At 45.0% G+C, this 20,493-nt stretch overlaps 1 protein-coding gene across 2 annotated transcripts in view; it reads right to left on the bottom strand.

Annotated features, from left to right (window-relative positions):
- The window catches only part of PALS1 (protein associated with LIN7 1, MAGUK family member), a 340,500-nt gene that overhangs the window by 91,974 nt on the left and 228,033 nt on the right, over nt 1-20,493 (bottom strand). For both annotated transcript variants that reach the window (XM_040332883.1, XM_040332882.1), the window contains exon 8: nt 2,634-2,817. In XM_040332883.1, coding sequence (XP_040188817.1) covers nt 2,634-2,817 — 184 coding nt within the window. The remainder of the gene's footprint in view (nt 1-2,633; nt 2,818-20,493) is intronic.

Below are 20,493 nucleotides of genomic sequence, written 5' to 3'. Positions count from 1 at the left end.
CACACAGGCGCTAGAGGTCAACCATACTGAGGACCCAAAAGCATGGCCACCAGTGTTCTAGGCTTAGGCTACAAAAAATGGCCGCCGAGCTGGACCTACAGGCCCCAGCTTCATGGGAATGCCGCTGGAAACGTAGCAGTTTAAGCGGCGTTCCTGGGGCACACCGCGCAGGGCGCTGAGCGGTTGGGAGAGGCGGTACAGCCCCCTTGGGCGCAGAGTGTGCAACACCTCCAGAACGCTGGGCGGCTACAAGAAAATGGCCGCCGTAAGTAACATGTAGACCCCAAAAGTATGGCCTCCGAACGCCAAGTAGAGGCCAATACAGTGCGGCTACAAGAAAATGGCCGCCAAGTATACAATCCAGCATGTGGTCACAGAAAAAATGGTCGCCGGACACACAGTAGCAGAATTTCTTATGCAGCTCTCTACATTGCAAGAGGGAAAGCAGCAGCTGACAGTATGGACACAAGTAAGCAATTTCTATGCACTACATTTATCTTGGTTCTCAGGTAGAGCTCCCCAGGGGAACCCCCACCTCAGCAGTCTAGGGAGGAGGGAGGGGGAAGGAGGAGAGAAGGGAAATATAGCCCTTTACTCACCTCTCCAGCTCTGTCTTCTTGCCATGGCAAGGTAGTAGCTACTTACCCTCCTGTGGATTTATGCTGGAGCATCCTGGACAGTACAACTACCGCATGGTGATGGTAGTGACTGTCGGCCAGGCTACTGCGACTCGGCCCTGCAGACCGGTCCTTATGCAAGCCCTGGAGCGCATAGCTCACGGCCACCCGTAAAGCGACGGGCATGTCGTGGACGACCCAGCACGCAACTACGGTCGGCATACGCTCGATGGCTGAAACTGGGAAGAATACAAGGATCTAGGATCCAGCCTGTCGCCCAGTCAGCAGTTGATCGAAGATCGCAGGAAAAAAAAAAACTCCAAAAAACAGAATTTGAACTAACAGCCTCCAAGCCATGGGCCTGAAGGGAGCCATGTCTTCTAAAACTAGGCAGAAAAAAACTGACCTGCGAGATGCAGAGCGAGGGGTTATACCCAGAGGGCCCGCCCCCTGGGCAGGGCTGTAGGGTGTGTATGATAAGTTAACCTTTTCTATAAGTTTCTGCCTAGTCACTCCTAAAGGAAGGCCAATACCCACTATGTCAAGATTAAGGCTGTGTCCGTCCATGAACGAAAGAGAAAATGTAATCTCCTGGCTGCTATAGTTTGTTTACAGACTGGTGCCGTACATTAAGGCTCCATTCACACCTAGGCGTTTTTACACCCGACGCCCAAAGCTATTGCAGCCTGACATACGCTGGAGGGGTGATTTAACATTGTCGGCTATGGAGATGTTTCACATCTCCACGCCGAACGCTGTATGCCTGAAGCTCAAAACAAGTCCCTGACCCTATTTTTCAGGCGGCTTCGGCGTTCGGCCATAGCCGACAATGTGTAATCACCCCTCTAGCGAAAACCGCTGTAAAAAAACACGCGTTTTGTCGCGGCAAATCGCGGGACAAAACACCGCAATTTGTCACGGCAATTGGCGGGACAAAACGCCGCAATTTGTCACGGCAATTGGCGGGACAAAACGCCGCAATTTGTCACGGCAAATCGCGGTACAAAGCGCCGCGTTCAGGTGTGAATGTAGCCTAAGACCTCATGTACACTGCTGCTGTTAAACGGACGTTCAGAGGCAGCTGGACACTTTTTTCAACTGCCCCTGAACTCAATTAATGTTATCTTATGTGACCATATACACACTCTTGTTTATTGTCGTTTTTAGGCAGTTGTGTTTAACAGCGTTTCTTTGAAAGCAAAAAAATTAGTTCAGACGCCAAAGATTTCCACGTTTCAGATGCTAAACATGGTAACCCACGCTTAACCGCTTTTAAAAGAAAACGCTGCTAAACGCGGCATGTAAACACAGCAAAACGTGGGTTACTATCTGTCAAGTTAAATCGTTCAGAAGCAGTTGAAAAAACGTCCCGAGTACATTAAGCCTTATAGCACCGAAATAGCACTTAGGCTGAATTTGCTGGCTGCCCAGTCCTGGAAAAATATGCATTTCTTTGAAATCCATGTCGCTTATAGAGGTTTCTTACAGTGGAATAATTAATTTCAAATAGTTTTGTTAAATTCCCTGTAAGACTCCTAACCCTCTTTCTAGCGGCTTCAGATATCTTTTTTTTGATCTAGGCATGAGGATACCTCACATGTAAATAGCAAAGAACACCAGACCCTCATAGATATCCAAGGTTTTAATAACAGAGGATCCAGCTGTATTCTAAGAAGGTTCTAATTCTTGTTTATGATAAAAACAACCGATGCTCATTTCCACGATAGGAAGTATTGGTAAATTTTAGAGGGTACTTTTACAGTGTGATAAATCCAAGAATAAAGCATATCAGCGTCTATCTTTCTCCAGACACTGCTTAAATGAAATTTGATCAAATATGAATATAAAAAAAATATAAAAGAAAAAATATACAGCTTTTATGGAGTTAGTTTTTTTTTTTTTTATCATGAAGTTATTATTTATAGATAATAAACAAGTATGAGTTAAGGTATATAGTTTATCAAGCCATCACAAAAATTCCAAAAGGCAATTAAAAAAAACAAAACACACCATTACCTGGTACAAGCCCTGCAAGAGGCTGATTATCTTCATCTCCATCCCTGTAAGCCTGCCACCAATTGGGGTCATCCTGGCTGATGATATGAAGAATATCTCCTTTCTGGAACGATAGACCGAGTTCTCGGCATGGCACATATGGGTCATCAGTAGGGTCATAGTCAAAATGTGCTTTCACATGTATCTTGGGGAAAAAAAAAAAAAAGTTTTATTATATATGCATAATGCAAGAAAGTGTAACAAAAGGGTAGAATGTAATACTTTGATGGTCAAATCTTAGCTGCAATTTAGTTGCTACATAAAGGGCTAATCATGAAATTTACAGATGCATATCTTGTACACAAGCTTTACAAAGGACGCACTCTTGCACAACAATTATAGCAAGCTGAAAAGTCTAAATGCAAATCCTCAGCAAAAACTTGATTTGTGGTGCATTAAAGAGAACAGTTTGCAGATACGAGCTCTCTAATGTTTTAGTTCTCATCATAGGTGTGTCCACCCTTTTTCATTAAAGCGGATGTGCCATGGGAACAAAATATTAAAAGTCAGCAGCTACAAATACTGCAGCTGCTGACTTTTAATAATAGGACACTTACCTGTCCTGGAGTCCAGCGCCGATCGCAGCAGAGCACGAGCGATCGCTCGTCACTCTGCTGCTCCCCCCGCCATCCACGCTGAGGGAACCAGGAAGTGAAGCGCTGCGGCTTCACTGCCCGGTTCCCTACGGCGCATGCGCGAGTCGCGCTGCGCCCGCCGATTGGCTCACACGCTGTGTGCTGGGAGCCGAGTGTTCCCAGCACACAACGGGCGACAGACGGGATGTGACGGAATGCCCGTCTTTCGCCCGTAGCGTGTGGCCGGAAGTGGGTGCAAATACCTGTCTTTAGACAGGTGTCTGCACCCCCCTCCCCCCTGAAAGGTGTCAAATGTGACACCGGAGGGGGGGAGGGTTCCGATCAGCGGGACTCCACTTTAGGGTGGAGGACCGCTTTAAGGTGTGCACCCCAAAGCTCAAACACATATGAATGTGCATATATACGGACAGTGTTAGAGAGCAGTGGATGGGGTCATAAGGACAGAGATTGGTGGGAGTAGGGGAAGAAGAAAGAAGATTTCCTTTTATTTAGAGAAATATCATGGGTCTAAACATTGGAAATATGTGCCACACAAGGCGATTAGATTATGTCCAGGCACATGCCTATGGTTCTCATCAATTTATATTACTCTATAGCATAAAATGTGGCAAAAACTCAAGCAGCTTTATACAGGTGTTATATATAGTTATACAAGGAAGATTCAAAAGCTTACCAAAACATAAGATAAAGATTTTATCCTGGAAAGAGATAATTTCCTAATATGGGACTTTATGTCCAATAGTTGCCAGTAAGGCTACATTTATAACGGCGATTAAGGTAGTGGCAGAAATCTTATTTGAACAGCTGCATGCAACTACCAGCCTGTTCACTATAACAGGTTGCTGGCAGCCACAGCTATTCGTGGTTCTCCATACAGCCTGTGAATTCTTGCGGATCGCTGCAGACTTCCCCTGTCCTTCCAAGCAAGCCAGCAGTGGTGAAACATATCAAGGAAGGAGGTTTCAGGAGGAGACAACATGTGAAGTTTTCATCTTTTGGCAAATTAAGAAGAGCCAAGTTTTGGTGCGCGGCTTATATTTTCTTTTGACAGAGTGGAGATGGGCTTTGGTAGCCAGCACCTGGGTCATGTGTGGGCTGAAATGATCAAGTGTAGAGCTGAGCCATGGGTTTGGGTATGTTCCTGATAATTACCTTTCCCTAAAATGGATCAGGCATTTACTAAAATGAAGGAGGCATTTACTAGAACCTGTAGAATGTGTGCCTTAGCCAACATTCCAATTTCTCATTCTAACCCCTCCCTTTTCCCTTCCCATCACTACCCCCACCCCCTATTTTATTTTTTGTTAGCTTCAATACAAATCGCTTACAAAGACCAAGACTGCATTGCTAACAACAAAATGGACACCTACCTTCCCCTACCCATCCCACGCCTGCTCTTTACACAACACATCCTTAGAACCTTCCCTACATTAAACCTTGCAATCATCAAAAACATAAGAAAGACTCCTGAAGAAGTCTCGTGAAGTGACGAATACGCGCAAGAGTCCACCAAGAGGTACCGCAGGTGACGCTGGCGAACTCAATAGTTACTTTTATGCCCGATTATACTACATCTATGCATGTACCATAGTGTATGTTTTTAACATTAAATATTTTAAACGATACTGCACTATTGGCGCTTTTTTTTCTCCTTGGGTGAGGGTCACTGTCGTCCATTTGACGTGACTCCCGAGAGGGGCTCTATACACAGATAGAGACTACAGTTCATTTGGATACACTACATTTAGAAACAACAGGAAATGTGCTTGGATGTATTATATATACTGTTACCTTAAAGCAGTAAGGTAAGGGGACGCCCTCACTAATTTGGAAAGAAATTGGAATCCCCATTTTCACAACCTCCACGTTGAATTTTGGGCACAAGCACCAGCACTTTATTTTGGATTGCAGTTTATAGTAGCATCTGTTTTTTGGCCATTTCCTTGCATGGACACTGATGAAAGATTCTAGTGCATCACTATCACCTATGTGTGTTGTATATTTTATGCTGTATTTTTGCTGTTTTTGTGGATTTTTTATAGCAGTGCACGTTGATTATTTCAGTTTCACTTCTAGCACTTTAATTTGGATTTGATGTCAGTTTTATTACTATCACCAGCAAGCTTTTATTTTGGATGTTTATATGTTAGTGGTATTTTACCCAATACATGTTGCTTTGGATTTCCACATTTTCCCTATTATATTCCACACAGCGCAGCGCTATCTTTTTTCACATAAGAAATAACTGAAGTAGGAAATAATCTAGACCCAAAAAAAAATAATAGGGTTTTTCACAATCTGCAAGTCAACTACTCAGAGGAAAAAGTTGTAACACTCCAGTTTATTTACCCAATGCATATGCTAGAACACAAACCTGTTTTAATGACAATTGCTTGTATACCATTCTATTTTTGTACACGCTGATTTTAAATTGCTATTTAAAAAAAATGAAAACAGACAATATTACATATATATGTATTTTACATGTAAAAAAAAATTTCAGAACTGTTTTTAATATCACCATACTGTGAATATTAAAGTCTCTTAGAAAAGTGTAAACTTGCATGTAAAGAACAGTAGGGTAATTTAACCACTTCCTTACTGGGCACATATACCCCTTCCTGACCAGGTGAAATTTCAGCTTGTGGCATTGCGTCACTTTAACGGACAATTGTCAATGGGGTATTATACCCGACCAACCTCCGCAACAGCCGGCGGGACTGCTGCCTATGTCCAACGAATGGCAGGTAGTATCCCACAAGCGCTCTGGTAAGAAGAAAATTGGTGGAGCTCAGTAAAATAGACTCGTTACCAACCACATTTATCTCGGGAATAGAGATATCACTGTTGATACTCTTTTACACCCCTACGCTTTAGTTAGCATCTACGACTGCTCGAGGATCGATTCTTTGATCCATTTCTTATGGAACCCCAGTTGACTTCCCATCTTTGTTTTTTCGTTACTGTTCTTTTTAATTTTTCTGTTCATCCTTTCGATATGCACAGCTACGCCCACAGCGCAATGACTGGTATTGCTGAAAATGCTGAACGTAAGATGCTACCTCCCTACAACACTGAAGCTTCGCAGAATCTGCTCCTCTGGAAGAGTACGTGCATACACCGCAACACCACACTTCCCTTTACATACCCAATACAATGACAATCACATTCCTATCCATTAACGCACAGGGGCTAAACCATCCTGCAAAGCGGTTCTCTATGTGGAAGGAGGCCTGCTCTCAGGGAGGTGCCATATTATGTGTGCAGGAAACTCTTTCCAACTGGACAATGCCCCGCAATGCTCCCACAGAGATTTCCCGTATATTTATATGGCTTGCACGCCTAACAGCAAAAAAGGGGGGGTCCTACTGGCCATCAAGAACTCCCTTTCATTCCAACCTAAGGACACTGTCATTGATAGAGGAGGCAGTTATATAATTGTTACAGGAGACATCAACTCCAGACCGTACACGATCGTCTCGGTGTATGCACCAAACTCACATCAAATTCGCTTCCTGAAAAGAACAATGACCAAGGCTATAAAGCCATGAAATATGGCAACCTCCTGATCTGCGGAGACTTTAACGTACTGTCAAACCCGCTACTGGACACATCCTCTGGTAGGAGCAAAGGTTCCCCATCTCTTCAGTCATTGTTGCACGAAGAGGAACTATTCGACGCGTGGAGATGCCTTCACGCGAACGAAAGAGACTATACCCTTTTCTCGAACAGACACGGCTCATACTCTCGCATAGACATGTTCTTAACGGACAAATGGTTACTACAAAATGTACTGAAATCTAGTATACATGACATCACATGGTCAGACCATGCGGCTATCTCTATGTGTGTGGCAGAAAAGGGTGTCTCCTCTTCTACCGCCATCTGGCGATGTAACACCAAAATTCTTCAGGAACCACACCTCCAAAATTCCCTTACCCAGCACGTGACAAACTACTTCACAGAGAATGCTAAATCTGTTTCGGATCCTTATGTTATATGGAATGCGCACAAAGCCTACATGAGAGGTATACTAATCCAAATTGGGGCTAGGGAAAAACGAAAAAAGGCACAACAACTAAACACAATTCTTGATGAACTTCGTACTCTAGAATTCCAGAATAAAAAATCTCCGTCAGTGTCCTTAACCAACAATGTAAACACCCTCAGAGAAAAAATTTGAGAAATCTTGACACACCAATATGATAAGCATCTTAGGCGCCCAAGACTAACTCATTACGACAATGCCGACAGAGTAGGTAAATATCTTGCGAACAGACTTAAGGCGGCACGTATCAAATCAAGAATAACATATTTAAACCACCCCTCTGCGTCACACAAACTCACCAACCCCAAGATATAGCCAACCAATTTGCTGAATACTATAGCTCGCTATACAACCTACATAATGACCCCAATACGCCCCAACCAACAGAGGAAAAAATACAGGATTTCCTACACAAATTAAACCTCCCATCTCTGTCCAAGCAACAGCTGGAAGTCCTTAATGCCCCGATCACGGTCCAAGACGTAGAAAATATACACTCTCTGCCGTCTGGGAAATCGCCAAGCCCTGACGGATTCTCCAATGAATACTTTAAAACATTTAACCACTTGCTTACTGGGCACATATACCCCCCTCCTGCCCAGGTGAAATTTCAGCTTCCGGCACTGCGTCGCTTTAACTGACAATTGCGCGGTCGTGCGACGTGGCTCCCAAACAAAATTGACGTCCTTTTTCCCCACAAGTAGAGCTTTCTTTTGGTGGTAAAAAAAGAGCGACAATTTTGAAAAAAAAATACAATATTTTTTACTTGTTGCTATAATAAATATGCCAATTTATAAAAAAAAAACAGACTTTTTTTTTCTCAGTTTAGGCCGATACAAATTCTTCTACATATTTTTGGTAAAAAAAAAAAAAAAAAAATCGCAATAAGCGCAAAAGTTATAGCGCCTACAAAATAGGGGACAGAATTATTATTTTTTTATACTAGAAATGGCGGCGATCTGCGATTTTTATTGGGACTGCGACGTTATGGCGGACACATCGGACACTTTTGACACATTTTTGGCACCATGCACATTTATACTGCGATCAGTGCTATAAATATGCACTAATTACTGTATAAATGTGACTTGCATTGGAGGGGTTAACACTAGGGCATGGGTCTCAAACTGGTGGCCCTCCAGCTGTTGCGAAACTACAAGTCCCACCATGCCCCGCCTATGGGAGTCATGCTTGTAACTGTCAGCCTTGCAATGCCTCATGGGACTTGTAGTTTCATAACAGCTGGAGGGCCGCCAGTTTGAGACCCCTGCACTAGGGGGTGAGGAAGGGGTTAAATGTGTAGCCTTGGAGTGTTCCAACTGTAGGTGGAGGGGGGGTGACTGGGGGAGGTACAAGGGACACAGATCGGTCTCCTCTCCAGAGACAGGACGCGGTCTCTGTATGAGCCAGCAATGAGAGATGATCTCATATGTTTACATATGAGATCATCTCTCATTGGCCGCACAGATCGCATCGCAAACGGCCACTCTGATTGGCCGTTCGCGGCGATCTGTAATTGGCTGTGTCCAAGGGACACAGCCAACACAGAGTTTCCCCGCTGCACGCTCTGGAGCGAGCACGGGGAACGCCCAAAGGGGCTGACGTCAATTGACGTCTAGTTGGATTTTCAGATCCGCGCTGTAGCCGTCATTCGGCTATAGCGCGGGTCTCAGGAGGTTAAACATATACTATTGCCCCATATGTCCAAAGTTTTTAACAAAGCCACCGAGTCTGCAACGCTCCCAAGGGAGATGTTGAAAGCACACATAGTCACATTACCAAAACCGGGAAAAGACCCTAGCAGACTATCTAATATAATACCTTTAATCATCAAACGTGACCAGATGGGTTTTGTGAAGGGGAGACAGACCTCGGATGCTACTAGGAGGATTATAAATATAATACACCATGCTGAACGGACTCGAGCGCCTTCTCTGCTGCTTTCTATTGACGCGGAGAAGGCGTTCGATAGGGTCCATTGGACGTATATGAAATTGGTGCTAGCAAAGTTTGGCTTTGAGGGACCAATATTGAAGGCTGTCATGTCCCTTTACTCGTGCCTGTCCACCCAGGTATACTCTACAGGCTTTCTGTCTATGTCCTTTACATATCAAATGGGACCAGACATTTTTAACTTAATGATTGAACCCCTGGCCGAAGCAATTCGGACGCAACCCTCGATCTCGGGCTTCCTGTTTGGCCCCCAACATGCATACCATAAACCTATTTGCAGATGATGTGATCCTGCTCCTAACCAACCCGCTCCAGTCCCTAATTGAAGCACATAAAATCCTCACTACCTTTGGGGATGTCTCATACTACAAAGTTAACTTTACAAAATCTCTAATTCTAGACCTGGGAGTTCACCCCCACACAAAAAGATTTCTACAAGAACACCTACCCTATACCTGGAGCACTGGTAGCATCACATACTTGGGAATTTCGCTCACTAGTAAAATAGCCGCTCTTGCCAAGTCCAACATGGTACCGCTCGTGGCCAGACTGAAAGCCCAGTTCAGGGACATATCGAAAGAGGAGATTTCATGGCTGGGTAGAATTTCTGCATACAAAAAAGGGATTTTTAATACAGCTTACCTGTAAAATCCTTTTCTTGGAGTACATCACGGGACACAGAGCAGCATATTCATTACTATGTGGGTTATATAGAGTACCTTCAGGTGATGGACACTGGCAATCTCAAACAGGAAGTGCCCCTCCCTATATAACCCCCTCCCATAGGAGGAGTACCTCAGTTTTGTAGCAAGCAGTATGCCTCCCAAAATGGTCCCCAAAAGAGGGGTGGGAGCTCTGTGTCCCGTGATGTACTCCAAGAAAAGGATTTTACAGGTAAGCTGTATTAAAAATCCCTTTTTCTTTCTCGTACATCACGGGACACAGAGCAGCATATTCATTACTATGTGGGATGTCCCAAAGCAATGCTTACAATGAGGGGAGGGAGAACATCTTCCCAAGACAAAAGGATTTAATTTAGAGATATACTCAAATCATAATAAATCCAACTTAGTTGAGAAAAAATAATTTTAAATTTTAAATTTTACTCAAAAGGGAGCCCCCGGAAATCGAGGGTCTCAAACTGCAGCCTGCAGCACTGCCTGCCCAAAGGCTGTATCAGTATTCCTTCTTACGTCCAACTGGTAGAATTTTGTAAACGTGTGGACAGAAGACCAGGTTGCCGCCTTGCAAACTTGAGCCATAGAGATCTGGTGGTGTGCTGCCCAGGAGGCGCCCATGGCCCTAGTAGAATGAGCCTTTAATAATAACGGAGGAGGCAACCCCTTCAAGCCGTAGGCTTGAGTGATTAACTGTTTAATCCACCTTGAGATGGTGGATTTTGCAGCTGCCTGCCCCTTCTTGGGCCCATCCGGTAAAATGAACAACACATCTGTTTTCCGGATCTTCTCTGTAGCCTTAAGATAGGCCTTCATGGCCCTGACAATATCCAAGGTATGCAGCAACCCTTCCTTTCTGGAAGTAGGTTTAGGGAAGAAGGATGGTAATACCAAATCCTGGTTTAGATGAAAACTGGATATAACCTTCGGTAGGAAGGAAGGATGAGGGCGGAGAACGACCTTGTCCTTATGTAAAATAAGATATGGTTCCTTAAAGGATAAGGCTGCCAGTTCCGATACTCTTCTGGCGGAAACCATGGCGACCAAAAATACTAACTTCCTTGTCAGTAAAACCAAAGGAATTTCAGCCAACGGCTCAAAAGGTTGTTTCTGTAAACTTGACAGAACAAGATTTAAATCCCACGGACAAAGCGGGGATTTAACTGGAGGATAAATACGCAAGACCCCCTGCATGAAGGTCTTAACCAGCGAGTGGGTGGCCAGCGGCCGCTGAAACCATACTGACAAAGCTGAAATCTGTCCTTTGATTGTGCTTAATGCCAGTCCTCTATCCACTCCTAGCTGGAGAAAACTTAATACTCTATCGATGGTAAACTTCCGAGAAAGCCATCGCTTGGACTCACACCAGCCTACATAGGCCTTCCAGACCCTGTAATAAATCACCCTAGAGACCGGTTTCCTGGCTCTGATTAGGGTAGAGATTACTCTCTGAGACAGACCTCTACCCCTGAGAATCAGGGATTCAGCTTCCAGGCCGTCAAATTTAGATGCCGTAAGGCAGGGTGGAGGATCGGACCTTGCGATAGCAGGTCTGGCCGTAGAGGAAGAGTCCAAGGGTCTCCCACTACCATCTTTAGGATTAGTGAATACCATGCCCTTCTGGGCCATGCTGGAGCTACCAGGATAACTGGTATGTGCTCCACCCTGATCCTGCGCAGCAGGCGGGGTAGTAACTGGAGCGGGGGAAATGCATAAAGAAGTTTGAACTGATGCCAAGGGCAAACTAACGCATCGGTTCCGCAGGCCCTGGGATCCCTTGTGCGGGACATGAACCTGTCTAGCTTCTTGTTCAGTCTCGATGCCATGATATCCACGTCCGGCACTCCCCATTTCTGGCAGTGTGTCTGAAAGACCTGTGGATGCAGAGACCACTCCCCCGGCAACAGAGTCTGGCGACTTAAGAAGTCCGCCTGTAGGTTGTCCACTCCGGGAATGAATATAGCCGATATGCAGGGCACATGGGCTTCTGCCCACAAGAAAATCAAGCTCACTTCTCTCTGAGCGGCTTGACTCTTGGTTCCCCCTTGGTGATTTATGTATGCCACCGCCGTGGCATTGTCCGATTGTATTCTCACCGGGAACCCCTGCAGTTTGGACGTCCAAGCCCTGAGGGCTAGTCGAGCAGCTCTGAGCTCCAAGATATTGATGGGCAACTGCTTCTCTGCCGCTGCCCAAGTGCCCTGGCGAGTGCAACCATCCAACATTGCTCCCCAGCCAATCAGGCTGGCGTCTGTGGTTACTATTTTCCAGGTCACAGGACTGAAAGTCTTTCCCTTCAGGAGATTCTGAGGGTTTAACCACCAAGATAGACTTTGCCGCACTCTTGGTGAGAGTGGCAAAGGAATTTCTAAGGCCTGAGGCCTCTTGCTCCATGCTGACAGGATGGCTGCCTGCAGGATGCGAGTGTGGCTCTGAGCGTACGGAACCGCCTCGAATGTGGCCACCATCTTGCCTAGTAGTCGCATACATAGGCGAACAGTTGGCCTTTTCTTTCTTAGAACTATTTGTATTAGCTCTTTGATGGCCTTGACCTTTAATAGGGGTAGGAACACCTTTTGTTGTTCTGTATCCAATCTCATGCCGAGATATTCCAGCTGCCTTGAGGGCAGGAATGCTGACTTGTCTCGATTTAGGACCCAGCCGAACCTCTCGAGGTACTGAACCGTGAGGGCCACTGCTCGTTCCAGGCCAGGAAACGAGTGGTCTACGACCAAAAGGTCGTCCAGGTAAGCCAGGACCGTGACCCCTTGGGATCCTTAGATTGGCTAGGATTGGGGCTAGGACCTTCGTGAATACCCGGGGGGCCGTAGCCAACCCGAAGGGGAGCGCAACACAAATTGGAAATGACGCTGAGCCACCGTGAAGCGTAGAAATACTTGATGTGGCTGAAAAATTGGCACATGAAGGTAAGCATCCTTTATGTCTATGGACGCCATGAAGTCGTCCTTCTGGAGCACGGCAACAGCTGACCGAATAGTTTCCATCCGGAATGAGCGGACCTTTAGGTACGCATTTACTCCCTTTAAGTCCAAGATTGGCCTGACATCGCCGTTGGGCTTTGGGATAATAAACAGGTTGGAGTAGAACCCCAATCCCTGTTCCCGGACTGGTACTTCTACTATCACCTTCTGGCATAGTAGATGATTCAATGCCGCCATCAATGCGGCTCTCTTCACAGGGTCGCCTGGTACTCTTGACTCCTGGTAATGAGGAGGAGGGAATTTTGAAAATTCTAGTTTGTAGCCCGTGGCCACGGAAGACCGTACCCAGCAGTCGGGAATGCTGGCTTCCCAAACTTCTGCAAAGAGACGTAGCCTTCCCCCCACCATCGTGGGTGGGGGCGCCCCTTCATAAGGCCGACTTGGGGGCTGGCTTCGCAGGCTTGCGGTACCACTGCTTCTTGCCCCCAGTGGCTTGGCCTTGTGGCTTATTGTTAAAGCCTGATCTTGCAGGAGGCCGTCGATACTGTCTGGTATTAGAGGGCCCCTGTCCCGGGGAGGGCTGGCGCTTAAACGCGGGCCCTCGGGCTTTCTTCTTGACTGGCAAGAGAGTGCTTTTGCCGCTTGATATAGTCTGAATATATCTATCCAGATCTTCTCCGAAGAGTCGTCCTCCATGGAAGGGAAACCCTACCAGGAGTTTTTTGCATGGGGGCTCAGCCTCCCAACTCTTCAACCATAAGAGCCTTCTCATATGGATTAGAAATAAGGATAAACGTGATGCCTGCTGGATGGAGTCCTTGATAGCATCCACCGTAAAGCGTATAGCCCTCGGTATATCCGAAAATTCCTCTGCCTGCTGGGCAGGGATAAGTTTAAGCATTTGCTTAGTCTTATCTGATAATGCTTGGGTAATTCCAATGGCAGCCACAGCGGGCTGAACTATCGCCCCTGCTGAAGTAAAGGAGGCTTTCAGTAATGTTTCCAAGCGTTTATCAACCGGATCCTTAAACACCTGTACGTTTTCCACCGGACAAGTTAAAGATTTGTTCACATAGGAGATGGCTGCGTCCACCGCCGGGGGCGCCCACCTTTTGGAGAATTTCTCCTCCATAGGATATAAAACAGAGAATTTTTTAGGTGGTAAAAAGACTCTATCTGGCTTAATCCAATCCTGAAACATGACCTCCTCGAGTAGAGGATGGATCGGGAAAACTGCGTTGCTTTGAGGCGTTCTTAATGAGCCTAAAGCTGAAACCGCCGATACTTGAGGTTCTGGTATGGGTAACTTAAATGCCTCATGGACCATGTCCGTTCAGGCCTGAACCCACAAACTTTCCCCTTGGGAGGCTGAACCAGACCCCTCAGTATCCAGATCCTCGATCTCTGAACCACCCTGGTCCAAAGCGTCAAGTCTATCCAATTCCCCTAGGGAAAGGATCTCTGTGTCTGAGGCTTCTTGCTCGGGTGACGGAGACCTAGTCCGCTTTCTACCCGATATAGCCTTAGCTATCCTTTTTGCCATTCTTTTCTCTAGTTCACCTAAAGAAACAGCAAGAACCCTCTCAGTGACAAAGCCGGGGTTGGACTGACCTGGATCAGCCCCAGCACCAGATCCCCCAGGTCCCATCAAGGCGTGCCCTGATATGTCCTGTGGGGAGAGCAGCGGCATAGCCGTGTCTGAGCCCTCGGATTTTGCGGGGGAATCCCCACCCTTTGTACCCTCTGACCCAGAAGCCATGGTACAATACCGAGGTACACCTGCTATCACCCAGCCACAGACGTAGCTAAGGGGATCTGTCGGTTTGGGAGCGATAGAGACTAACGCCCAAACTGAGAAGGGAGATCAGCAGTTCTTTCCCTTCTTCTCTTTTTCTTTTTTTTTTTTTTTTTTTGAAGAGGAAAATAAACCACTCTGTCTCCCACTAAGTATTGCCAATAGCCATCTGCTGAGAAAAAGGAAAAGAAAACCTATCTGTAGGTTTGAAAGTCCTTAGAAAAGACTGCAATCCTTCCTTTCGCCACCGGGTGTCCTCGGCGTGCTCCGCTCTGTGTCCTCCTCTGCTCTAGCTCAGGATGATACTGAGGTATTGGCAGCTAATGGAAGGGCCTCCCCTTCCTTTATTTGTGATTCGCCGCCCACAGGGACGCGCCCCCACCACGAAAACAGCGCGAAAATCGTTTATATCTCGCGCGCGCGCCCGTCGGCGGGGGCCATCACACATGGAGGAGGACGGAGCAGCGCAGGCACCCAGGCAGGTAAGCCCTTTAGGTAGGTCACAGACCTCCTTTTTAGCATGGGAAAAAGGCTCCCCTCTCACAGAGATCCCACACCTAGCGCCAGCAGCCCAGCTAAGCAACACTTACCAGGGAGGTCACATCTTACTGGGGAAAAAGTTTGAATCATCCTGTCTCTGTCATAGACATAGTGATTCCTTGCCAATGCAGAGCATACCCAGGCATGTCCCCCCTGTGCACCCCCTGTAGGGAACCCGCTAAGAACCAAGTTCCGCAAGCTCCCCCAATACTTACCTGCTCCATGCCGCAGGACTTTTGCACAGCAAGAGGTCCAATCTTCCCCCATCTCCGTGGGTGGCGTCTAGACCTTCAGGCCCTGGGTTCCTATGAAGGATCCACTGTCCTGGGCCCATATAGCACTCTGGCAACAGAAACATTAGGCCCCCAAAGGTTTCTAAGTTCTGGGCCCAGGGTCCAGCTCTCTAAACAGAAAGCATTATGGGCTACACCCCAATGGTTTGGGGTCCGGTTGCTGACCACTTTAGCACTGAGGCCTTTGGACAGAACCGGTTAGCCCACCTTAATCCCAAGGATGTGGAGGTAAGCTAAACCATGACCAACACCTAAGACACTGGCGAAAAAACTGAGGTACTCCTCCTATGGGAGGGGGTTATATAGGGAGGGGCACTTCCTGTTTGAGATTGTCAGTGTCCATCACCTGAAGGTACTCCATATAACCCACATAGTAATGAATATGCTGCTCTGTGTCCCGTGATGTACGAGAAAGAAATGTTGATATTACCACAAATCCTATATGTGCTCCGCACCTTGCCAATACACATACCACATCACTACCTCAAGAGCATCACTAATCTAAGCTGGAAATATATATGGAATGGGAAGAAGGCTAGGTACTCGATAAACAACCTGACATCCCACAGAAAGGCAGGGGGGGTGGGTCTAGTGGATGTATTTGACTATCTCTGGGTGGTACGCCTAGACCAGATCAAATTCTGGATACACAAGTCTAACGCACCTATTTGGGTTGATATAGAAACTACTATTTCTCCAACGAAGGATCTTAATCTGCTTCTCATGGGCGATAGATGGACCCCTTGGAACGTAACCGCTTTCTCACCCCCTATGCAGACTTCCTTGGGGGCATGGAGATTCCTAATGAGACAAACACACCAGGACACATGGCCCATAGATTTCAAACTTCCCATAACCATATTGGAGTCCAAGAATCCAATGTTGGACGTCACAGATCTGCTAGATAAGGGCATTTGTCATATATAGAACCTATTCGAGGGATCACAACATAAAACCGTAGGTCAAATTATGATACAATATCACCTCCAAAACACTGCTATATTCAAATGCTTAAGAATCACACACTTCCTAAAACACCAAGCTCCCCCAACTGTGGTCTTGCCGAATAGAGTTTGGCAATTCTACTCCACAGCAAAGGCAGATACAAAAGGCATATCCTTTTTCTACAATATGCTACATGACAAACTGGAATTCACAAAAACAGCAGCAATGCTAAAATGGGAAGTAGACCTGGACATTACCTTCTCAGACACTCAATGGCAACGCGCCTTCACAGAAACACATAAATCCTCCCACTGTGTAAAACACTGGGAACTAATGATCAAAATAGCAAACAGATGGCACTACACCCCGTCCCGCTTAGCCACATACTTTCCAGGAACATCATCGAAATGCTGGAGGGAATGTGGACATATAGGAAATTTACTACATATGCTCTGGCACTGCCCTACCATACGTAGTTTATGGAACCAGGTCTTCCAACTGATCTCTTCCCTAACAGGAAAAATTTCATACCCCGATCCAGCCTTAGCAATACTACATCTGAATATAGACGATTTTCCAAATGCCTTCAGGCCCGTCATAACTCACATACTCTTCGAGACACGTCTACTGATCTTGCGCAATTGGAAATCCAATAGAGCTACGAATGTTTCTGATGTCATTACAGCAGTACATAGAAACTATACATTTGAACGTCTCATAGCCATTAACTCTTTAAATTGTAAAAAGGTTTGACAAATGTTGGTCTATTTGGCCCAAGCTTTTATAAGTATGTTATATAGTCATTGACGACACCTGTGAATGTGTATCAAGAACTGTGTGTATCTCCCACCCTATTATTTTTGTTTACTCTGAAAAATTTCTAATAAAAACGTATTGATTGAAAAAAAAAAAAAAAAGACTCATTAGGTCTCATAGATTATACATTGGGGCGTTTACTTTCCAAAACTGAGTAATTTTTGGGGCGTTTCCATTGTTTTGGTGCTCCAGTGTGTTCAAAAGTGAAAAGAGGTAGTAAAGAAATTGAGGCCCGGATTCAGAAAGGACTTACGCCGACGTATCTTCTGATACGCCGGTTAAGTCCACGGATGCGCCGTCGTATCTATGCGCCTTATTCAGCAAACAAGATACGCCGTCTCCTACGCCGTCGTATCTTGGGCGCATATTTACGCTGGCCGCAAGAGGCGCTTCCATTGATTTACGCATCGAATATGTAAATTACCTAGATACGCCGATTCACGAACGTACTTACGTCAGTCGCAGTAGTCTACGCCGTTTACGTAAGGCGTACGTCCAGCGTAAAGTTATTCCACATAAAGCAGGGGTAAGTCATGTTAGGATATGGACGTCGGAACAGCCGTTGGATATTACGTCGTTTACGCAAGTCGTACGTGAACGGGGCTGGGCGTAGGTTACGTTCACGTCGAAGGCATTGAGCCGTCATATCTTAGGGAGTATATGCAACGTGATTCTGAGCATGCTTACGTCGGCCCATTTACGCTACGCGGCCGTAACTTAGGGAGCAAGTGCTTTGTGAATACCATTCTTGCCTCTCTGTTACGTCGGCGTAGCGCATATGAGATGCGCTACGCCCGCTCAAATATACGCCGCTCTACCTGAATCCGGCTATAAATGTGTAATTTAAGTCCCTAGAACACCTTATGGTGCTCCCTGCATGTTGGGCCTCTGAATGTGGCCAGGCTGTGTAAAAAAGTCTCACACATGTGGTATTGCCAAACTCAGGAGGAGTAGTAGAATGTGTTTTGGGGTGTATTTGAAAGTATGCAAATGCTGTGTGTGAGAAATAACCTGTTATGACAATTTTGTGGAAAAAAATAAATCTTAATTTTGCAAAGAATTGTGGGAAAAAATTACAAAATTAAAAAAACTCACCATGCCTCTTACTAAATACCTTGGAATGTCTACTTTCCAAAAAGGGGTCATTTGGGGGGTATTTGTACTTTTCACTGGTTTTGGATATTTTTACCAAAAATTTGTAGCCGTATAATTTTGGGCCAAAATTTATGAAGACAAATTACTGACTAGCAAAATGTTATAATAGAAACAAAAGAATTCGGAAAAATTATGCTTTTTGCTGGAATACATCGTCCATTAAATATTTAGGTATTAATCTGACCTCGAAATTCGAAGATCTTTATCAGGCCAATTACCCTCCCATGTACAAAAAACTTGAAACTGATCTAGAAGAGTGGAGTTCACATAACATAGGTTGGATAGGACGGATAAGTTCCATTAAAATGACTCTCTTACCTAGGATCTTATATCTGTTCCGTTCACTCCCTATACCAATAAAGACAAACCATTTGAAAGTCTTCCAGAGCAAAATTACCAAATTTGTTTGGAAAAAAAAGAATCCGCGTGTTTCTTTGCGATCTCTTTTTAATCTACCTGATCAAGGGGGTTTCGGCCTTCCAAATTTACTGTGGTATTACAAGGCTGCTAGATTGGCTCAACTTTCAGATGTGTACGTCCGAGGGGATAGACCAGATTGGGTATGTTTGGAGGAACAGGCTACTCCCTCTTACACATTAGAAGATTTATTGTGGGTCAATCCCAAAAGTAGACCTCCTATTATGTCACCAGCTCTCTCTCAAGCCATGGTACTATGGGACTCCCTTAAAAAAGATCCTTCTTTAATTTCCAAGGGTCATCCTTTAGCCTATCTATTCAGGGAACCCGACTTCACCTCTAAGGTAGATGGGGAATCCTTCAAATGGTGGCTTGACAAGGGGGTGTACCGCATTGGACGTTTCTTCTCTCATTCGGGTCCACGTACCGAACAATATTTTGTGGAAAACCTAGGTCTTCCTCCCTCTGAAAAAACTGGATTTTCTCGAATTTATAATTATGCTACAAAGCTTTGGTTGGATGAAACCGTTTCGGGCTCTATGACAGCTTATGAAACTAGATGTGACCAAGCCATAGGAAGGAGAGGGGGGATTTCTATTATTTATAGATCACTAGCTGATAATAGTCAAAAATTACCACATATGATAGCTTGGGAGAAGGATCTTCAGATTGAATGGGATTTAAAGGACTGGTATTCTAATTTTGAAAGATCTATAAAAGGGATTACTAATGTGTCACTTATAGAAGCAAATTTAAAGATCTTCACAAGATGGTACTTAGTGCCCTTGAGATTAGCAAATATTTATCCTTCTCAATCTCCTCTATGTTTTAGAGGATGTCGTGGGGTTGGTTCTATGATTCATATATGGTGGGAGTGCCCGAAAATACGTAAATTCTGGAATATGGTCTTTCATATTATTAGACGGATAACTGGTTGTAATATTCATCAATCTCCATCGATTGCTTTATTGAATGGACTCATACCACAAGCTCACAAGTCTACCAGGAAACTGATATTGTTTATCCTTGTAGGAGCTAGAATTTCTATAGCTGCTGCATGGAAAAAGACGTCTGTTTCGATATTGTACATGAAAAGGAAGGTGACTTGGATAATGGAGCAAGAGAAGAGGATAGGCTTGATGTTAGATTCTGATGACCAGTTCAATGAAATTTGGGGACCATGGTTAAAATACCTGGGTATCATAAACAACTTATAGTTTAATAAGACGATTCACTGCATATTGTGATGTGGAATTGGCAGGTAGGCTACCTACTCTTATCTCTCTCTTTTTTAAACTTCCATTCTATTTTTCCTTTTTGGTTTCCTATATCTTTTTCTTTTGATTGGGGTTCTTTACTCTATTTTTATTTTATTAGCTATCGTAAGGTACATTTAATACATGATTGTGTTATTTGAGGATTTGATCATCTATATTCCTATATAATTTTACTTAGTCCATTCTGATGGAACCTTCTGTCGCCATGAGCACTTTGAGATTTCCGGACTTGCCATTTTTTTTTTGAGTTATCGGGATCCATAGACTTAATCTTAAAATTGGTGTCAATTCCTCAAACACTTTGTTACTTTAAATGTTTAGTGATGCTTTAAGGTTTTGTAAGGTAATTACGCTGACCCGGAAATAA

This window comes from Rana temporaria, chromosome 13 (assembly GCF_905171775.1).
Source record: "Rana temporaria chromosome 13, aRanTem1.1, whole genome shotgun sequence".
NCBI classification, from domain to species: domain Eukaryota; kingdom Metazoa; phylum Chordata; class Amphibia; order Anura; family Ranidae; genus Rana; species Rana temporaria.
This window is presented reverse-complemented; position numbering and strand designations above follow the sequence as displayed.